The 22,065-nt window shown below is 46.8% G+C and overlaps 1 protein-coding gene across 5 annotated transcripts in view; it reads right to left on the bottom strand.

Moving 5' to 3' along the window:
• Positions 1-116: 116 nt before the first annotated feature.
• Positions 117-22,065, bottom strand: part of khdc4 (KH domain containing 4, pre-mRNA splicing factor) — a 54,465-nt gene continuing 32,516 nt past the window's right edge. Inside the window, exons 11-13 of one of the 5 annotated variants that reach the window (XM_058393731.1) lie at positions 1,499-1,614; positions 1,169-1,254; positions 117-640 (exon numbers count right to left, since the gene is read on the bottom strand). In XM_058393731.1, coding sequence (XP_058249714.1) covers positions 423-640; positions 1,169-1,254; positions 1,499-1,614 — 420 coding nt within the window. In that variant the 3' untranslated portion in view covers positions 117-422. The other 4 variants (XR_009204864.1, XM_058393730.1, XR_009204865.1 and 1 more) reach the window with 4 other exon arrangements.

Genomic DNA, 22,065 nt, shown 5'->3' with positions numbered 1-22,065 from the left:
TCAAAATGTGTAATACATCATCAATAAACAAAATGTGTTAATCACACACAAAACAACCAATCAGTTTTAAGATATAGCAATTTATTCTGAGAAAAAATGCAAACACTGTTGTCCAGTTTATTACATTACACCTGTACATCATTTTCTGTCACATCAATAAATCAGTTTACCCTACTCAATGCAAGCTTAAGGGCAGAGAGGAACGAAAGTGTAGTGTACTGATGTTGCCATGGGTCAGAGGTCTGTGTCAACAAAAGCGGAAATACATTTATTACATTTGATCAACCAATCGCAAACAAGTTAGCTGGCTAGTGCCAGCACACAACTGGCTGATGAAAAATAAGCTCCAGCCCAGGGAATTCTCGTCACACAAAGGCTGTGTGTGTGTGTGTGTGTATGTGTGTGTGTGTAACACCTCCCTTTCATGGCGCCATCCAGAAAGGCATTGACTGTGTTGTCTGTGTTTTGGGGTGTGGCTGAGAAGGGGCAGGGCATCTGAAGGGCCCAGCAGTCCATGTTGAAGGGGAGGAGCTAACCACATTGGCTTCACCCACTTTCTGAGATACAAGTTCCTCCTCTTCATCAGAAGAATCACCAGAGTACGATACCAACCCCGTCCTGATGCGCTTAATCTGAGGAGCTGAGAGAGAGAGAGAGAGAGAGAGAAGGAGAGAGAGACAGAGAAAGAGAAACAGCCCGCATAATAACAAATAACCAATGCAACACACACACACACACACACACATTGTTGACCAGCAGAAGTGGTGATGAATGAAGAACAGTTTTCATTGGTTGGTTTGGTGGGGGAACAATGGTGAAGCCATCCAGTCAGGAAGTAGAAGAGAAGGTGGCCCCACCCCCACCACATCACACCACGGGTCATGAAACAGAAAAACACAAAGAGAGAGAGAGAACACACAAACACAAGAGAGAGCACAGTTAGCCTCACGTCTACACACACGTGCGCGTGCACGAGCCATCCGTTTGAGAGGGTGAGGGACTGACGAATCCACCATCAGAGAAGGAGAAGGGGCTTCTGAGAGTCCACAAAAAAACAGTGCCTTATATTACTTGTATCAGATATATGGTGTGTGTATGTGTGTGTGTGTACGTGTGTGTGTGTGTGTGTGTGTGTGTGTGTGTGTGTGTGTGTACGTGTGTGTCTTACCCAGGGAGCCATGCAGTCGCTCCTCATTCTTCTGCTCTCTCATTCCACTGCTCAGTGGTAGGGGTAGAGGCGGCATCATCTGCCTACTGTATAGTGGACATAGAGATGGACATATTACATCACACACCTGTCTCTCTCTCACTCCTCTCAGTCTTTCTCAATCCAGTCTTTCTCTTTCTCACTCCAGTCATCTCCTCTTTCCAGAATCTATATTTTATCTTGTCTCCTGTCCAACTCAGATCTCTTCAGACTCACTCAGTCTCTCTCCTATCAACTCTGATGTCCTAACATAGAACATGGACAGACTCTATTGTGTGTGTGTGTGTGTACCTGTCTCTCTCCTGTCTCTCCCCACAGGTAGCAGAAATGTTTTGTTGAGGTCCTTCAGTCTCGGGGCTGCCCACTGAGAAGCCTGAACCTAAATTAGTCACATGAATGGGTCCATGCTATGAGCAGAAAAACACACAATACCATTAACACACATCCTCACACACACACACAGAGGCACACACAAAGAGGTGTACACACACCTAGTCAATAATGTACAGAAGCCACACTAACCACACATCAGCGTACAGTGTGTCTGTGCATGTGTGTGTGTCTGCACTGTGATGTGTGTGTGTGTGTCTACACTGTGATGTGTGTCTACATTGTGATGTGTGTGTGTGTGTGTGTCTACACTGTGGTGTGTGTGTGTGTGTCTACACTGTGATGTGTGTCTACATTGTGATGTGTGTGTGTGTGTGTGTCTACACTGTGGTGTGTGTGTGTGTGTCTACACTGTGATGTGTGTCTACATTGTGATGTGTGTGTGTGTGTGTGTCTACACTGTGGTGTGTGTGTGTGTGTCTACACTGTGATGTGTGTCTACATTGTGATGTGTGTGTGTGTGTGTGTCTACACTGTGGTGTGTGTGTGTGTGTGTCTACACTGTGATGTGTGTCTACATTGTGATGTGTGTGTGTGTGTCTGCACTGTGATGTGTGTGTGTGTGTCTACACTGTGATGTGTGTCTACATTGTGATGTGTGTGTGTGTGTGTGTCTACACTGTGGTGTGTGTGTGTCTACACTGTGATGTGTGTCTACATTGTGATGTGTGTGTGTGTGTGTGTCTACACTGTGGTGTGTATGTGTGTGTGTCTACACTGTGATGTGTGTCTACATTGTGATGTGTGTGTGTGTGTGTGTCTACACTGTGATGTGTGTGTCTGCACTGTGATGTGTGTCTACATTGTGATGTGTGTGTGTGTGTGTGTGTCTCTACACTGTGATGTGTGTGTCTCTACACTGTGATGTGTGTGTGTCTCTCTCTACACTGTGATGTGTGTGTCTACACTGTGATGTGTGTGTGTCTACACTGTGGTGTGTGTCTCTACACTGTGATGTGTGTGTGTGTCTACACTGTGGTGTGTGTCTCTACACTGTGATGTGTGTGTGTGTCTCTACACTGTGGTGTGTGTCTGTACACTGTGGTGTGTGTCTCTACACTGTGGTGTGTGTGTGTGTGTCTCTACACTGTGGTGTGTGTGTGTGTGTCTCTACACTGTGGTGTGTGTCTCTACACTGTGATGTGTGTGTGTGTCTACACTGTGATGTGTGTGTGTGTCTACACTGTGGTGTGTGTCTCTACACTGTGATGTGTGTGTGTGTCTCTACACTGTGGTGTGTGTCTGTACACTGTGGTGTGTGTCTCTACACTGTGGTGTGTGTGTGTGTGTCTCTACACTGTGGTGTGTGTGTGTGTGTCTCTACACTGTGGTGTGTGTCTCTACACTGTGGTGTGTGTCTCTACACTGTGGTGTGTGTGTGTGTGTCTCTACACTGTGGTGTGTGTCTCTACACTGTGGTGTGTGTGTGTGTCTCTACACTGTGATGTGTGTGTGTGTCTCTACACTGTGATGTGTGTGTGTGTCTACACTAATGTGTGTGTGTGTCTCTACACTGTGATGTGTGTGTGTGTCTCTACACTGTGATGTGTGTGTGTGTCTCTACACTGTGGTGTGTGTGTGTGTCTCTACACTGTGATGTGTGTGTGTCTCTACACTGTGATGTGTGTGTGTCTCTACACTGTGATGTGTGTGTGTGTGTCTACACTGTGATGTGTGTGTGTGTCTCTACACTGTGATGTGTGTGTCTCTACACTGTGATGTGTGTGTCTCTACACTGTGATGTGTGTGTGTCTCTCTCTACACTGATGTGTGTGTGTGTGTGTCTCTACACTGTGATGTGTGTGTGTGTCTCTACACTGTGATGTGTGTGTCTCTACACTGTGATGTGTGTGTCTCTACACTGTGATGTGTGTGTGTCTCTCTCTACACTGTGGTGTGTGTGTGTGTGTCTCTACACTGTGGTGTGTGTGTGTGTGTCTCTACACTGTGGTGTGTGTCTCTACACTGTGGTGTGTGTCTCTACACTGTGGTGTGTGTGTGTCTCTACACTGTGATGTGTGTGTGTGTCTCTACACTGTGGTGTGTGTCTCTACACTGTGATGTGTGTGTGTGTCTCTACACTGTGGTGTGTGTCTCTACACTGTGATGTGTGTGTCTCTACACTGTGATGTGTGTGTCTCTACACTGTGATATGTGTGTGTGTCTCTACACTGTGATGTGTGTGTGTGTCTCTACACTGTGATGTGTGTGTGTGTCTCTACACTGTGATGTGTGTGTGTGTCTCTACACTGTGATGTGTGTGTGTGTCTCTACACTGTGATGTGTGTGTGTGTCTACACTGTGATGTGTGTGTCTCTACACTGTGATGTGTGTGTGTCTCTCTCTACACTGTGATGTGTGTGTGTCTCTACACTGTGGTGTGTGTCTCTACACTGTGGTGTGTGTCTCTACACTGTGGTGTGTGTCTCTACACTGTGGTGTGTGTCTCTACACTGTGATGTGTGTCTCTACACTGTGATGTGTGTGTGTGTGTCTACACTGTAGTGTGTGTGTGTGTCTACACTGTAGTGTGTGTGTGTGTCTGTCTCTACACTGTGGTGTGTGTGTGTGTGTCTACATTGTGATGTGTGTGTGTCTACACTGATGTGTGTGTGTCTACACTGTGATGTGTGTGTGTGTGTGTCTACAATGTGATGTGTGTGTGTGTGTCTACACTGTGATGTGTGTGTGTGTGTGTGTCTACACTGATGTGTGTGTCTACATTGTGATGTGTGTGTGTCTACATTGTGATGTGTGTCTACACTGTGATGTGTGTGTGTGTGTGTGTCTACACTGATGTGTGTGTCTACATTGTGATGTGTGTGTGTCTACACTGTGATGTGTGTGTGTGTGTGTGTCTACACTGATGTGTGTGTGTCTACATTGTGATGTGTGTGTCTACACTGATGTGTGTGTCTCTACACTGTGGTGTGTGTCTCTACACTGTGATGTGTGTGTGTGTGTCTACACTGTAGTGTGTGTGTGTGTCTGTCTCTACACTGTGGTGTGTGTCTCTACACTGTGGTGTGTGTGTGTCTCTACACTGTGGTGTGTGTGTGTGTCTCTACACTGTGGTGTGTGTCTCTACACTGTGGTGTGTGTGTGTGTCTCTACACTGTGATGTGTGTGTGTCTCTACACTGTGATGTGTGTGTGTGTCTCTACACTGTGATGTGTGTGTGTGTCTCTACACTGTGATGTGTGTGTGTGTCTCTACACTGTGATGTGTGTGTGTCTCTACACTGTGATGTGTGTGTGTGTCTACACTGTGGTGTGTGTCTCTACACTGTGATGTGTGTGTGTGTCTACACTGTGATGTGTGTGTGTGTCTACACTGTGGTGTGTGTGTGTGTCTACACTGTGGTGTGTGTGTCTACACTGTGGTGTGTGTGTCTACACTGTGATGTGTGTGTGTGTCTACACTGTGGTGTGTGTCTCTACACTGTGATGTGTGTGTGTGTCTCTACACTGTGGTGTGTGTCTCTACACTGTGATGTGTGTGTGTGTCTACACTGTGATGTGTGTGTGTCTCTACACTGTGATGTGTGTGTGTGTCTCTACACTGTGATGTGTGTGTGTGTCTCTCTACACTGCGATGTGTGTGTGTGTCTCTACACTGCGATGTGTGTGTGTCTCTCTCTACACTGTGATGTGTGTGTGTCTCTACACTGTGATGTGTGTGTGTCTACACTGTGATGTGTGTGTGTCTACACTGTGATGTGTGTGTGTGTCTCTACACTGTGATGTGTGTGTGTGTCTCTACACTGTGATGTGTGTGTGTCTACACTGTGATGTGTGTGTGTGTGTGTGTGTGTGTCTACACTGTGGTGTGTGTGTGTCTACACTGTGATGTGTGTGTGTGTCTACACTGTGATGTGTGTGTGTGTCTCTACACTGTGATGTGTGTGTGTGTCTCTACACTGTGGTGTGTGTCTCTACACTGTGATGTGTGTGTGTCTACACTGTGGTGTGTGTGTGTGTGTGTGTGTGTGTGTGTCTACACTGTGGTGTGTGTGTGTCTACACTGTGATGTGTGTGTGTGTCTACACTGTGGTGTGTGTCTACACTGTGGTGTGTGTGTGTGTCTCTACACTGTGGTGTGTGTCTCTACACTGTGATGTGTGTGTGTGTCTCTACACTGTGGTGTGTGTCTCTACACTGTGATGTGTGTGTGTCTCTACACTGTGATGTGTGTGTGTCTACACTGTGATGTGTGTGTGTCTACACTGTGATGTGTGTGTGTCTACACTGTGATGTGTGTGTGTGTCTCTCTACACTGTGATGTGTGTGTCTCTCTCTACACTGTGATGTGTGTGTCTCTCTCTACACTGTGATGTGTGTGTCTCTCTCTACACTGTGATGTGTGTGTCTCTCTCTACACTGTGATGTGTGTGTGTCTCTCTACACTGTGATGTGTGTGTGTCTCTCTACACTGTGATGTGTGTGTCTCTCTCTACACTGTGATGTGTGTGTCTCTCTCTACACTGTGGTGTGTGTGTGTGTGTGTCTACACTGTGATGTGTGTGTGTGTCTACACTGTGATGTGTGTGTGTGTGTCTACACTGTGATGTGTGTGTGTGTGTCTACACTGTGATGTGTGTGTGTGTATCTCTACACTGCGATGTGTGTGTGTCTCTACACTGCGATGTGTGTGTGTGTCTACACTGTGATGTGTGTGTGTCTCTCTACACTGCGATGTGTGTGTGTCTCTACACTGCGATGTGTGTGTGTGTCTCTACACTGTGATGTGTGTGTCTCTACACTGTGATGTGTGTGTGTCTCTACACTGTGATGTGTGTGTGTCTCTACACTGATGTGTGTGTGTCTCTCTCTACACTGTGATGTGTGTGTGTGTCTACACTGTGGTGTGTGTCTCTACACTGTGATGTGTGTGTGTGTCTCTACACTGTGGTGTGTGTCTCTACACTGTGATGTGTGTGTGTGTCTACACTGTGATGTGTGTGTGTGTCTACACTGTGGTGTGTGTGTGTCTACACTGTGATGTGTGTGTGTCTCTACACTGTGGTGTGTGTCTCTACACTGTGATGTGTGTCTCTACACTGTGATGTGTGTGTGTGTCTACACTGTGATGTGTGTGTGTGTCTCTACACTGTGATGTGTGTGTGTGTCTCTACACTGTGATGTGTGTGTGTGTCTCTACACTGTGATGTGTGTGTGTGTCTCTACACTGTGATGTGTGTGTGTGTCTCTACACTGTGATGTGTGTGTGTCTCTACACTGCGATGTGTGTGTGTCTCTACACTGTGATGTGTGTGTGTCTCTCTCTACACTGTGATGTGTGTGTGTCTCTACACTGTGATGTGTATGTGTCTCTACACTGTGATGTGTGTGTGTGTGTCTACACTGTGATGTGTGTGTGTGTCTCTACACTGTGATGTGTGTGTGTGTCTCTCTACACTGCGATGTGTGTGTGTCTCTACACTGCGATGTGTGTGTGTGTCTACACTGTGATGTGTGTGTGTCTCTCTACACTGCGATGTGTGTGTGTCTCTACACTGCGATGTGTGTGTGTGTCTCTACACTGTGATGTGTGTGTCTCTACACTGTGATGTGTGTGTGTCTCTACACTGTGATGTGTGTGTGTCTCTCTCTACACTGTGATGTGTGTGTGTGTCTACACTGTGGTGTGTGTCTCTACACTGTGATGTGTGTGTGTGTCTCTACACTGTGGTGTGTGTCTCTACACTGTGATGTGTGTGTGTGTCTCTACACTGTGGTGTGTGTCTCTACACTGTGATGTGTGTGTGTGTCTACACTGTGATGTGTGTGTGTGTCTACACTGTGGTGTGTGTGTGTCTACACTGTGATGTGTGTGTGTCTCTACACTGTGGTGTGTGTCTCTACACTGTGATGTGTGTCTCTACACTGTGATGTGTGTGTGTGTCTACACTGTGATGTGTGTGTGTGTCTCTACACTGTGATGTGTGTGTGTGTCTCTACACTGTGATGTGTGTGTGTGTCTCTACACTGTGATGTGTGTGTGTGTCTCTACACTGTGATGTGTGTGTGTGTCTCTACACTGTGATGTGTGTGTGTGTCTCTACACTGTGATGTGTGTGTGTCTCTACACTGCGATGTGTGTGTGTCTCTACACTGTGATGTGTGTGTGTCTCTCTCTACACTGTGATGTGTGTGTGTCTCTCTCTACACTGTGATGTGTGTGTGTCTCTACACTGTGATGTGTATGTGTCTCTACACTGTGATGTGTGTGTGTGTCTCTACACTGTGATGTGTGTGTGTCTCTACACTGTGATGTGTGTGTGTCTCTCTCTACACTGTGATGTGTGTGTGTCTCTACACTGTGATGTGTATGTGTCTCTACACTGTGATGTGTGTGTGTGTCTCTACACTGTGATGTGTGTGTGTCTCTCTCTACACTGTGATGTGTGTGTGTCTCTACACTGTGATGTGTATGTGTCTCTACACTGTGATGTGTGTGTGTGTCTCTACACTGCGATGTGTGTGTGTCTCTACACTGTGATGTGTGTGTGTCTCTCTCTACACTGTGATGTGTGTGTGTCTCTACACTGTGATGTGTATGTGTCTCTACACTGTGATGTGTGTGTGTGTCTCTACACTGTGATGTGTGTGTCTCTACACTGTGATGTGTGTGTGTCTCTACACTGTGATGTGTGTGTGTCTCTACACTGTGATGTGTGTGTGTCTACACTGTGATGTGTGTGTGTGTGTGTGTGTGTGTGTGTCTACACTGTGGTGTGTGTGTGTCTACACTGTGATGTGTGTGTGTGTCTACACTGTGATGTGTGTGTGTGTCTACACTGTGATGTGTGTGTGTGTCTACACTGTGGTGTGTGTCTCTACACTGTGATGTGTGTGTGTGTGTCTACACTGTGATGTGTGTGTGTGTCTACACTGTGGTGTGTGTGTGTCTACACTGTGATGTGTGTGTGTGTCTACACTGTGATGTGTGTGTGTCTCTACACTGTGGTGTGTGTCTCTACACTGTGGTGTGTGTGTGTCTCTACACTGTGATGTGTGTGTGTCTACACTGTGATGTGTGTGTGTCTCTACACTGTGATGTGTGTGTGTCTACACTGTGATGTGTGTGTGTGTGTGTGTCTACACTGTGGTGTGTGTGTGTCTACACTGTGATGTGTGTGTGTGTCTACACTGTGATGTGTGTGTGTGTCTCTACACTGTGATGTGTGTGTGTGTCTCTACACTGTGATGTGTGTGTGTGTCTCTACACTGTGATGTGTGTGTCTCTACACTGCAATGTGTGTGTGTCTCTACACTGTGATGTGTGTGTGTCTCTCTCTACACTGTGATGTGTGTGTGTGTCTACACTGTGATGTGTGTGTGTGTCTCTACACTGTGATGTGTGTGTGTGTCTCTACACTGTGATGTGTGTGTGTCTCTTTCTACACTGTGATGTGTGTGTGTCTCTCTCTACACTGTGATGTGTGTGTGTCTCTACACTGTGATGTGTGTGTGTCTACACTGTGATGTGTGTGTGTCTACACTGTGATGTGTGTGTGTGTGTGTGTGTGTGTCTCTACACTGTGGTGTGTGTGTGTCTACACTGTGATGTGTGTGTGTGTGTCTACACTGTGATGTGTGTGTGTCTCTCTCTACACTGTGATGTGTGTGTGTCTCTCTCTACACTGTGATGTGTGTGTCTACACTGTGATGTGTGTGTGTGTCTCTCTACACTGTGATGTGTGTCTCTCTCTACACTGTGATGTGTGTGTCTCTCTCTACACTGTGATGTGTGTGTCTCTCTCTACACTGTGATGTGTGTGTCTCTCTCTACACTGTGATGTGTGTGTGTGTCTACACCGTGATGTGTGTGTGTGTCTCTACACTGTGATGTGTGTGTGTGTCTCTACACTGTGATGTGAGTGTGTGTCTCTCTACACTGTGATGTGAGTGTGTCTCTACACTGCGATGTGTGTGTGTGTCTACACTGTGATGTGTGTGTGTGTCTCTACACTGTGATGTGAGTGTGTCTCTACACTGTGATGTGTGTGTGTGTCTCTACACTGTGATGTGTGTGTGTCTCTCTCTACACTGTGATGTGTGTGTGTGTCTACACTGTGATGTGTGTGTGTGTCTCTACACTGTGGTGTGTGTCTCCACACTGTGATGTGTGTGTGTGTCTCTACACTGTGGTGTGTCTCTCTACACTGTGATGTGTGTGTGTGTCTACACTGTGATGTGTGTGTGTGTCTACACTGTGGTGTGTGTCTCTACACTGTGATGTGTGTGTGTGTCTACACTGTGATGTGTGTGTGTCTACACTGTGGTGTGTGTCTCTACACTGTGATGTGTGTGTGTCTCTACACTGTGGTGTGTGTCTCTACACTGTGATGTGTGTGTGTGTCTCTACACTGTGGTGTGTGTCTCTACACTGTGATGTGTGTGTGTGTCTACACTGATGTGTGTGTGTGTCTCTACACTGTGATGTGTGTGTGTGTCTCTACACTGTGATGTGTGTGTGTGTCTCTACACTGTGATGTGTGTGTGTCTCTACACTGTGATGTGTGTGTGTCTCTACACTGTGATGTGTGTGTGTGTCTACACTGTGGTGTGTGTCTCTACACTGTGATGTGTGTGTGTGTCTACACTGTGATGTGTGTGTGTCTCTACACTGTGGTGTGTGTCTCTACACTGTGATGTGTGTGTGTGTCTCTACACTGTGGTGTGTGTCTCTACACTGTGATGTGTGTGTGTGTCTACACTGTGATGTGTGTGTGTGTCTCTACACTGTGATGTGTGTGTGTGTCTCTACACTGTGATGTGTGTGTGTCTCTACACTGTGATGTGTGTGTGTGTCTCTACACTGTGATGTGTGTGTGTCTCTCTCTACACTGTGATGTGTGTGTGTCTACACTGTGATGTGTGTGTGTGTGTGTGTGTGTGTGTGTCTACACTGTGGTGTGTGTGTGTCTACACTGTGATGTGTGTGTGTGTCTACACTGTGATGTGTGTGTGTGTCTCTACACTGTGGTGTGTGTCTCTACACTGTGATGTGTGTGTCTACACTGTGATGTGTGTGTGTGTGTGTGTGTGTGTCTACACTGTGATGTGTGTGTGTGTCTACACTGTGGTGTGTGTGTGTGTCTACACTGTGGTGTGTGTCTACACTGTGGTGTGTGTCTATACACTGTGATGTGTGTGTGTGTCTCTACACTGTGGTGTGTGTCTCTACACTGTGATGTGTGTGTGTGTCTACACTGTGATGGGTGTGTGTGTCTCTACACTGTGGTGTGTGTCTCTACACTGTGATGTGTGTGTGTCTCTACACTGTGATGTGTGTGTGTCTACACTGTGATGTGTGTGTCTCTACACTGTGATGTGTGTGTCTCTACACTGTGATGTGTGTGTGTCTACACTGTGATGTGTGTGTGTCTACACTGTGATGTGTGTGTGTGTCTCTACACTGTGATGTGTGTGTGTGTGTCTACACTGTGGTGTGTGTCTCTACACTGTGGTGTGTGAGTGTGTCTACACTGTGATGTGTGTGTGTGTTTCTACACTGTGATGTGTGTGTGTGTGTCTCTACACTGTGATGTGTGTGTGTGTCTCTACACTGTGGTGTGTGTGTGTGTCTACACTGTGGTGTGTGTGTGTGTCTCTACACTGTGGTGTGTGTCTACACTGTGATGTGTGTGTGTGTCTCTACACTGTGATGTGTGTGTGTGTCTCTACACTGTGATGTGTGTGTGTGTCTCTACACTGTGATGTGTGTGTGTGTCTCTACACTGTGGTGTGTGTGTGTGTCTACACTGTGATGTGTAGGTGTGTCTCAACACTGATGTGTAGGTGTGTCTACACTGTGATGTGTGTGTGTGTCTCTACACTGTGATGTGTGTGTGTGTCTCTACACTGTGGTGTGTGTCTACACTGTGATGTGTGTGTGTGTCTCTACACTGTGATGTGTGTGTGTGTCTCTACACTGTGATGTGTGTGTGTGTGTCTCTACACTGTGGTGTGTGTGTGTGTCTACACTGTGGTGTGTGTGTGTGTCTCTACACTGTGGTGTGTGTCTACACTGTGATGTGTGTGTGTGTGTCTACACTGTGATGTGTGTGTGTGTCTACACTGTGGTGTGTCTCTACACTGTGATGTGTGTGTGTGTCTACACTGTGATGTGTGTGTGTGTCTACACTGATGTGTGTGTGTCTCTCTACACTGATGTGTGTCTCTCTCTACACTGTGATGTGTGTGTATGTCTACACTGTGATGTGTGTCTCTACACTGTGATGTGTGTGTGTCTACACTGTGATGTGTGTGTGTGTCTCTACACTGTGATGTGTGTGTGTGTCTCTACACTGTGATGTGTGTGTGTGTCTCTACACTGTGATGTGTGTGTGTCTCTACACTGTGATGTGTGTGTGTGTCTCTACACTGTGATGTGTGTGTGTCTCTCTCTACACTGTGATGTGTGTGTGTCTACACTGTGATGTGTGTGTGTGTGTGTGTGTGTGTCTACACTGTGGTGTGTGTGTGTCTACACTGTGATGTGTGTGTGTGTCTACACTGTGATGTGTGTGTGTGTCTACACTGTGATGTGTGTGTGTGTCTCTACACTGTGGTGTGTGTCTACACTGTGGTGTGTGTCTCTACACTGTGATGTGTGTATCTACACTGTGATGTGTGTGTGTGTGTGTGTGTGTGTGTGTACACTGTGATGTGTGTGTGTGTCTACACTGTGGTGTGTGTGTGTGTCTACACTGTGGTGTGTGTCTACACTGTGGTGTGTGTCTATACACTGTGATGTGTGTGTGTGTCTCTACACTGTGGTGTGTGTCTCTACACTGTGATGTGTGTGTGTGTCTACACTGTGATGGGTGTGTGTGTCTCTACACTGTGGTGTGTGTCTCTACACTGTGATGTGTGTGTGTCTCTACACTGTGATGTGTGTGTCTCTACACTGTGATGTGTGTGTCTCTACACTGTGATGTGTGTGTGTCTACACTGTGATGTGTGTGTCTCTACACTGTGATGTGTGTGTGTCTACACTGTGATGTGTGTGTCTACACTGTGATGTGTGTGTGTGTCTCTACACTGTGATGTGTGTGTGTGTGTCTACACTGTGGTGTGTGTCTCTACACTGTGGTGTGTGTGTGTGTCTACACTGTGATGTGTGTGTGTGTCTCTACACTGTGATGTGTGTCTGTGTGTGTCTCTACACTGTGATGTGTGTGTGTGTCTCTACACTGTGGTGTGTGTGTGTGTCTACACTGTGGTGTGTGTGTGTGTCTCTACACTGTGGTGTGTGTCTACACTGTGATGTGTGTGTGTGTCTCTACACTGTGATGTGTGTGTGTGTCTCTACACTGTGATGTGTGTGTCTCTACACTGTGATGTGTGTGTGTGTCTCTACACTGTGGTGTGTGTCTCTACACTGTGATGTGTGTGTGTGTGTCTACACTGTGATGTGTGTGTGTGTCTACACTGTGGTGTGTCTCTACACTGTGATGTGTGTGTGTGTCTACACTGTGATTTGTGTGTGTGTGTCTACACTGATGTGTGTGTGTCTCTCTACACTGATGTGTGTGTCTCTCTCTACACTGTGATGTGTGTGTGTGTCTACACTGTGATGTGTGTGTGTGTGTCTACACTGTGATGTGTGTGTCTCTCTACACTGTGATGTGTGTGTCTACACTGTGATGTGTGTGTGTGTCTCTCTACACTGTGATGTGTGTGTCTCTCTCTACACTGTGATGTGTGTGTGTGTCTACACTGTGATGTGTGTGTGTCTCTCTACACTGTGATGTGCGTCTCTCTCTCTACACTGTGATGTGTGTGTGTGTCTCTCTACACTGTGATGTGTGTGTCTCTCTCTACACTGTGATGTGTGTGTCTCTCTCTACACTGTGATGTGTGTGTGTGTGTCTACACTGTGATGTGTGTGTGTGTCTACACTGTGATGTGTGTGTGTGTGTCTACACTGTGATGTGTGTGTGTGTCTACACTGTGATGTGTGTGTGTGTGTCTACACTGTGATGTGTGTGTGTGTCTCTACACTGTGATGTGTGTGTGTGTCTCTACACTGTGATGTGTGTGTGTGTCTCTACACTGTGATGTGTGCGTGTGTCTCTCTACACTGCGATGTGTGTGTGTCTCTACACTGCGATGTGTGTGTGTGTCTACACTGTGATGTGTGTGTGTCTCTCTACACTGCGATGTGTGTGTGTGTCTCTACACTGCGATGTGTGTGTGTCTCTACACTGCGATGTGTGTGTGTCTCTACACTGCGATGTGTGTGTGTGTCTCTACACTGTGATGTGTGTGTGTCTCTACACTGTGATGTGTGTGTGTCTCTACACTGTGATGTGTGTGTCTCTCTCTACACTGTGATGTGTGTGTCTACACTGTGATGTGTGTGTGTGTCTACACTGTGATGTGTGTGTGTGTCTACACTGTGGTGTGTGTCTCTACACTGTGGTGTGTGTCTCTACACTGTGATGTGTGTGTGTGTCTCTACACTGTGGTGTGTGTCTCTACACTGTGATGTGTGTGTGTGTCTACACTGTGATGTGTGTGTGTGTCTCTACACTGTGGTGTGTGTCTCTACACTGTGATGTGTGTGTGTCTACACTGTGATGTGTGTGTGTGTCTCTACACTGTGATGTGTGTGTCTCTACACTGTGATGTGTGTGTCTCTACACTGTGATGTGTGTGTCTCTACACTGTGATGTGTGTGTGTCTACACTGTGATGTGTGTGTGTGTCTCTACACTGTGATGTGTGTGTGTGTGTCTACACTGTGGTGTGTGTCTCTACACTGTGGTGTGTGTGTGTGTCTACACTGTGATGTGTGTGTGTGTCTCTACACTGTGATGTGTGTGTGTGTGTCTCTACACTGTGGTGTGTGTGTGTGTGTGTCTACACTGTGGTGTGTGTGTGTGTCTCTACACTGTGGTGTGTGTCTACACTGTGATGTGTGTGTGTGTCTCTACACTGTGATGTGTGTGTGTGTCTCTACACTGTGGTGTGTGTGTGTCTCTACACTGTGATGTGTGTGTGTGTCTCTACACTGTGGTGTGTGTCTACACTGTGATGTGTGTGTGTGTCTACACTGTGATGTGTGTGTGTGTCTACACTGTGGTGTGTCTCTACACTGTGATGTGTGTGTGTGTCTACACTGTGATGTGTGTGTGTGTGTCTACACTGATGTGTGTGTGTATCTCTACACTGATGTGTGTCTCTCTCTACACTGTGATGTGTGTGTATGTCTACACTGTGATGTGTGTGTGTGTCTCTACACTGTGATGTGTGTGTGTCTCTACACTGTGATGTGTGTGTGTGTCTACACTGTGGTGTGTGTCTCTACACTGTGATGTGTGTGTGTGTCTACACTGTGATGTGTGTGTGTGTCTACACTGTGGTGTGTGTGTGTGTCTACACTGTGGTGTGTGTGTCTACACTGTGGTGTGTGTGTCTACACTGTGATGTGTGTGTGTGTCTACACTGTGATGTGTGTGTGTGTCTACACTGTGGTGTGTGTCTCTACACTGTGATGTGTGTGTGTGTCTCTACACTGTGGTGTGTGTCTCTACACTGTGATGTGTGTGTGTGTCTACACTGTGATGTGTGTGTGTGTCTACACTGTGATGTGTGTGTGTCTCAACACTGTGATGTGTGTGTGTGTCTCTACACTGTGATGTGTGTGTGTGTCTCTCTACACTGCGATGTGTGTGTGTGTCTCTACACTGCGATGTGTGTGTGTCTCTCTCTACACTGTGATGTGTGTGTGTCTCTACACTGTGATGTGTGTGTGTCTACACTGTGATGTGTGTGTGTGTCTCTACACTGTGATGTGTGTGTGTCTACACTGTGATGTGTGTGTGTGTGTGTGTGTGTGTCTACACTGTGGTGTGTGTGTGTGTCTACACTGTGGTGTGTGTGTGTCTACACTGTGATGTGTGTGTGTGTCTACACTGTGATGTGTGTGTGTGTCTACACTGTGATGTGTGTGTGTGTCTCTACACTGTGGTGTGTGTCTCTACACTGTGATGTGTGTGTGTCTACACTGTGGTGTGTGTGTGTGTGTGTGTGTCTACACTGTGGTGTGTGTGTGTCTACACTGTGATGTGTGTGTGTGTCTACACTGTGGTGTGTGTCTACACTGTGGTGTGTGTGTGTGTCTCTACACTGTGGTGTGTGTCTCTACACTGTGATGTGTGTGTGTGTCTCTACACTGTGGTGTGTGTCTCTACACTGTGATGTGTGTGTGTCTCTACACTGTGATGTGTGTGTGTCTACACTGTGATGTGTGTGTGTCTACACTGTGATGTGTGTGTGTGTCTCTCTACACTGTGATGTGTGTGTCTCTCTCTACACTGTGATGTGTGTGTCTCTCTCTACACTGTGATGTGTGTGTCTCTCTCTACACTGTGATGTGTGTGTCTCTCTCTACACTGTGATGTGTGTGTGTCTCTCTACACTGTGATGTGTGTGTGTCTCTCTACACTGTGATGTGTGTGTCTCTCTCTACACTGTGATGTGTGTGTCTCTCTCTACACTGTGATGTGTGTGTGTGTGTGTGTCTACACTGTGATGTGTGTGTGTGTCTACACTGTGATGTGTGTGTGTGTCTACACTGTGATGTGTGTGTGTGTGTGTGTGTCTACACTGTGATGTGTGTGTGTGTCTCTACACTGTGATGTGTGTGTGTGTCTCTCTACACTGCGATGTGTGTGTGTCTCTACACTGCGATGTGTGTGTGTGTCTACACTGTGATGTGTGTGTGTCTCTCTACACTGCGATGTGTGTGTGTCTCTACACTGCGATGTGTGTGTGTGTCTCTACACTGTGATGTGTGTGTCTCTACACTGTGATGTGTGTGTGTCTCTACACTGTGATGTGTGTGTGTCTCTACACTGTGATGTGTGTGTGTCTCTCTCTACACTGTGATGTGTGTGTGTGTCTACACTGTGGTGTGTGTCTCTACACTGATGTGTGTGTGTGTCTCTACACTGTGGTGTGTGTCTCTACACTGTGATGTGTGTGTCTCTACACTGTGGTGTGTGTCTCTACACTGTGATGTGTGTGTGTCTACACTGTGATGTGTGTGTGTGTCTACACTGTGGTGTGTGTCTACACTGTGATGTGTGTGTGTGTCTACACTGTGGTGTGTGTCTCTACACTGTGATGTGTGTCTCTACACTGTGATGTGTGTGTGTGTCTCTACACTGTGATGTGTGTGTGTGTCTCTACACTGTGATGTGTGTGTGTGTCTCTACACTGTGATGTGTGTGTGTGTCTCTACACTGTGATGTGTGTGTGTGTCTCTACACTGTGATGTGTGTGTGTCTCTACACTGCGATGTGTGTGTGTCTCTACACTGTGATGTGTGTGTGTCTCTCTCTACACTGTGATGTGTGTGTGTCTCTACACTGTGATGTGTGTGTGTCTCTACACTGTGATGTGTGTGTGTGTCTCTACACTGTGATGTGTGTGTGTGTCTCTACACTGTGATGTGTGTGTCTCTACACTGTGATGTGTGTGTGTCTCTACACTGTGATGTGTGTGTGTCTACACTGTGATGTGTGTGTGTGTGTGTGTGTGTGTCTACACTGTGGTGTGTGTGTGTCTACACTGTGATGTGTGTGTGTGTCTACACTGTGATGTGTGTGTGTGTCTACACTGTGATGTGTGTGTGTGTCTACACTGTGGTGTGTGTCTCTACACTGTGATGTGTGTGTGTCTACACTGTGATGTGTGTGTGTGTGTGTGTGTGTGTCTACACTGTGGTGTGTGTGTGTCTACACTGTGATGTGTGTGTGTGTCTACACTGTGATGTGTGTGTGTGTCTACACTGTGATGTGTGTGTGTGTCTACACTGTGGTGTGTGTCTCTACACTGTGATGTGTGTGTGTCTACACTGTGATGTGTGTGTGTGTCTACACTGTGGTGTGTGTGTGTCTACACTGTGATGTGTGTGTGTGTCTACACTGTGATGTGTGTGTGTCTCTACACTGTGGTGTGTGTCTCTACACTGTGGTGTGTGTGTGTCTCTACACTGTGATGTGTGTGTGTCTACACTGTGATGTGTGTGTGTGTCTCTACACTGTGATGTGTGTGTGTCTACACTGTGATGTGTGTGTGTGTGTGTGTGTGTGTGTGTCTACACTGTGGTGTGTGTGTGTCTACACTGTGATGTGTGTGTGTGTCTACACTGTGATGTGTGTGTGTGTCTCTACACTGTGATGTGTGTGTGTGTCTCTACACTGTGATGTGTGTGTGTGTCTCTACACTGTGATGTGTGTGTCTCTACACTGCAATGTGTGTGTGTCTCTACACTGTGATGTGTGTGTGTCTCTCTCTACACTGTGATGTGTGTGTGTGTCTACACTGTGATGTGTGTGTGTGTCTCTACACTGTGATGTGTGTGTGTGTCTCTACACTGTGATGTGTGTGTGTCTCTTTCTACACTGTGATGTGTGTGTGTCTCTCTCTACACTGTGATGTGTGTGTGTCTCTACACTGTGATGTGTGTCTCTACACTGTGATGTGTGTGTGTCTCTACACTGTGATGTGTGTGTGTCTACACTGTGATGTGTGTGTGTCTACACTGTGATGTGTGTGTGTGTGTGTGTGTGTGTCTCTACACTGTGGTGTGTGTGTGTCTACACTGTGATGTGTGTGTGTGTGTGTCTACACTGTGATGTGTGTGTGTCTCTCTCTACACTGTGATGTGTGTGTGTCTCTCTCTACACTGTGATGTGTGTGTCTACACTGTGATGTGTGTGTGTGTCTCTCTACACTGTGATGTGTGTCTCTCTCTACACTGTGATGTGTGTGTCTCTCTCTACACTGTGATGTGTGTGTCTCTCTCTACACTGTGATGTGTGTGTCTCTCTCTACACTGTGATGTGTGTGTGTGTCTACACCGTGATGTGTGTGTGTGTCTCTACACTGTGATGTGTGTGTGTCTCTACACTGTGATGTGAGTGTGTGTCTCTCTACACTGTGATGTGAGTGTGTCTCTACACTGCGATGTGTGTGTGTCTCTACACTGTGATGTGTGTGTGTCTCTCTCTACACTGTGATGTGTGTGTGTGTCTCTACACTGTGATGTGTGTCTCTACACTGTGATGTGTGTGTGTCTCTCTCTACACTGTGATGTGTGTGTGTGTCTCTACACTGTGGTGTGTGTCTCTACACTGTGGTGTGTGTCTCTACACTGTGATGTGTGTGTGTGTCTCTACACTGTGGTGTGTGTGTGTCTCTACACTGTGATGTGTGTGTGTGTCTACACTGTGATGTGTGTGTGTCTACACTGTGGTGTGTGTCTCTACACTGTGATGTGTGTGTCTCTACACTGTGATGTGTGTGTGTGTCTCTACACTGTGGTGTGTGTCTCTACACTGTGGTGTGTGTCTCTACACTGTGATGTGTGTGTGTGTCTACACTGTGATGTGTGTGTGTCTCTCTACACTGCGATGTGTGTGTCTCTCTACACTGCGATGTGTGTGTGTCTCTCTACACTGTGATGTGTGTGTCTCTACACTGTGGTGTGTGTGTGTCTCTACACTGTGATGTGTGTGTGTCTCTCTCTACACTGTGATGTGTGTGTGTCTCTCTCTACACTGTGATGTGTGTGTGTGTCTACACTGTGATGTGTGTGTGTGTCTACACTGTGGTGTGTGTCTCTACACTGTGATGTGTGTGTGTGTCTCTACACTGTGATGTGTGTGTGTGTCTCTACACTGTGGTGTGTGTCTCTACACTGTGATGTGTGTGTGTGTCTCTACACTGTGGTGTGTGTCTCTACACTGTGATGTGTGTCTCTACACTGTGATGTGTGTGTGTGTCTACACTGTGATGTGTGTGTGTGTCTCTACACTGTGATGTGTGTGTGTGTCTCTACACTGTGATGTGTGTGTGTCTCTCTACACTGCGATGTGTGTGTGTCTACACTGTGATGTGTGTGTGTCTACACTGTGATGTGTGTGTGTGTGTGTCTACACTGTGGTGTGTGTGTGTCTACACTGTGATGTGTGTGTGTGTCTACACTGTGATGTGTGTGTGTGTCTCTACACTGTGGTGTGTGTCTCTACACTGTGATGTGTGTGTCTACACTGTGATGTGTGTGTGTGTGTGTGTGTGTGTGTGTCTACACTGTGATGTGTGTGTGTGTCTACACTGTGATGTGTGTGTGTGTCTACACTGTGGTGTGTGTCTCTACACTGTGATGTGTGTCTCTACACTGTGATGTGTGTGTGTGTCTCTACACTGTGGTGTGTGTCTCTACACTGTGATGTGTGTGTGTGTCTACACTGTGATGTGTGTGTGTGTCTCTACACTGTGGTGTGTGTCTCTACACTGTGATGTGTGTGTGTCTCTACACTGTGATGTGTGTGTGTCTACACTGTGATGTGTGTGTCTCTACACTGTGATGTGTGTGTCTCTACACTGTGATGTGTGTGTGTCTACACTGTGATGTGTGTGTGTCTACACTGTGATGTGTGTGTGTGTCTCTACACTGTGATGTGTGTGTGTGTGTCTACACTGTGGTGTGTGTCTCTACACTGTGGTGTGTGTGTGTGTCTACACTGTGATGTGTGTGTGTGTCTCTACACTGTGATGTGTGTGTGTGTGTCTCTACACTGTGATGTGTGTGTGTGTGTCTCTACACTGTGATGTGTGTGTGTGTCTCTACACTGTGGTGTGTGTGTGTGTCTACACTGTGGTGTGTGTGTGTGTCTCTACACTGTGGTGTGTGTCTACACTGTGATGTGTGTGTGTGTCTCTACACTGTGATGTGTGTGTGTGTCTCTACACTGTGATGTGTGTGTGTGTCTCTACACTGTGATGTGTGTGTGTGTCTCTCTACACTGTGATGTGTGTGTGTGTCTCTACACTGTGGTGTGTGTGTGTGTCTCTACACTGTGGTGTGTGTGTGTGTCTACACTGTGATGTGTAGGTGTGTCTCAACACTGTGATGTGTAGGTGTGTCTACACTGTGATGTGTGTGTGTGTCTCTACACTGTGATGTGTGTGTGTGTCTCTACACTGTGGTGTGTGTCTACACTGTGATGTGTGTGTGTGTCTCTACACTGTGATGTGTGTGTGTGTCTCTACACTGTGATGTGTGTGTGTGTCTCTACACTGTGGTGTGTGTGTGTGTCTACACTGTGGTGTGTGTGTGTGTCTCTACACTGTGGTGTGTGTCTACACTGTGATGTGTGTGTGTGTGTCTACACTGTGATGTGTGTGTGTGTCTACACTGTGGTGTGTCTCTACACTGTGATGTGTGTGTGTGTCTACACTGTGATGTGTGTGTGTGTGTCTACACTGATGTGTGTGTGTCTCTCTACACTGATGTGTGTCTCTCTCTACACTGTGATGTGTGTGTATGTCTACACTGTGATGTGTGTCTCTACACTGTGATGTGTGTGTGTGTCTACACTGTGATGTGTGTGTGTGTCTCTACACTGTGATGTGTGTGTGTGTCTCTACACTGTGATGTGTGTGTGTCTCTACACTGTGATGTGTGTGTGTGTCTCTACACTGTGATGTGTGTGTGTCTCTCTCTACACTGTGATGTGTGTGTGTCTACACTGATGTGTGTGTGTGTGTGTGTGTGTGTCTACACTGTGGTGTGTGTGTGTCTACACTGTGATGTGTGTGTGTGTCTACACTGTGATGTGTGTGTGTGTCTCTACACTGTGGTGTGTGTCTACACTGTGGTGTGTGTCTCTACACTGTGATGTGTGTGTCTACACTGTGATGTGTGTGTGTGTGTGTGTGTGTGTGTGTGTCTCTACACTGTGATGTGTGTGTGTGTCTCTACACTGTGATGTGTGTGTGTGTCTACACTGTGATGTGTGTGTGTGTCTACACTGTGAGGTGTGTGTGTGTCTACACTGTGGTGTGTGTGTGTGTCTACACTGTGGTGTGTGTCTACACTGTGGTGTGTGTCTATACACTGTGATGTGTGTGTGTGTCTCTACACTGTGGTGTGTGTCTCTACACTGTGATGTGTGTGTGTGTCTACACTGTGATGGGTGTGTGTGTCTCTACACTGTGGTGTGTGTCTCTACACTGTGATGTGTGTGTGTCTCTACACTGTGATGTGTGTGTGTCTACACTGTGATGTGTGTGTGTCTACACTGTGATGTGTGTGTGTCTACACTGTGATGTGTGTGTCTCTACACTGTGATGTGTGTGTGTCTACACTGTGATGTGTGTGTGTCTACACTGTGATGTGTGTGTGTGTCTCTACACTGTGATGTGTGTGTGTGTGTCTACACTGTGGTGTGTGTCTCTACACTGTGGTGTGTGTGTGTGTCTCTACACTGTGGTGTGTGTCTACACTGTGATGTGTGTGTGTGTGTCTACACTGTGATGTGTGTGTGTGTCTACACTGTGGTGTGTCTCTACACTGTGATGTGTGTGTGTGTCTACACTGTGATGTGTGTGTGTGTGTCTACACTGATGTGTGTGTGTCTCTCTACACTGATGTGTGTCT

Source organism: Hemibagrus wyckioides, linkage group LG01, assembly GCF_019097595.1.
Source record: "Hemibagrus wyckioides isolate EC202008001 linkage group LG01, SWU_Hwy_1.0, whole genome shotgun sequence".
Classification (NCBI taxonomy): domain Eukaryota; kingdom Metazoa; phylum Chordata; class Actinopteri; order Siluriformes; family Bagridae; genus Hemibagrus; species Hemibagrus wyckioides.
This window is presented reverse-complemented; position numbering and strand designations above follow the sequence as displayed.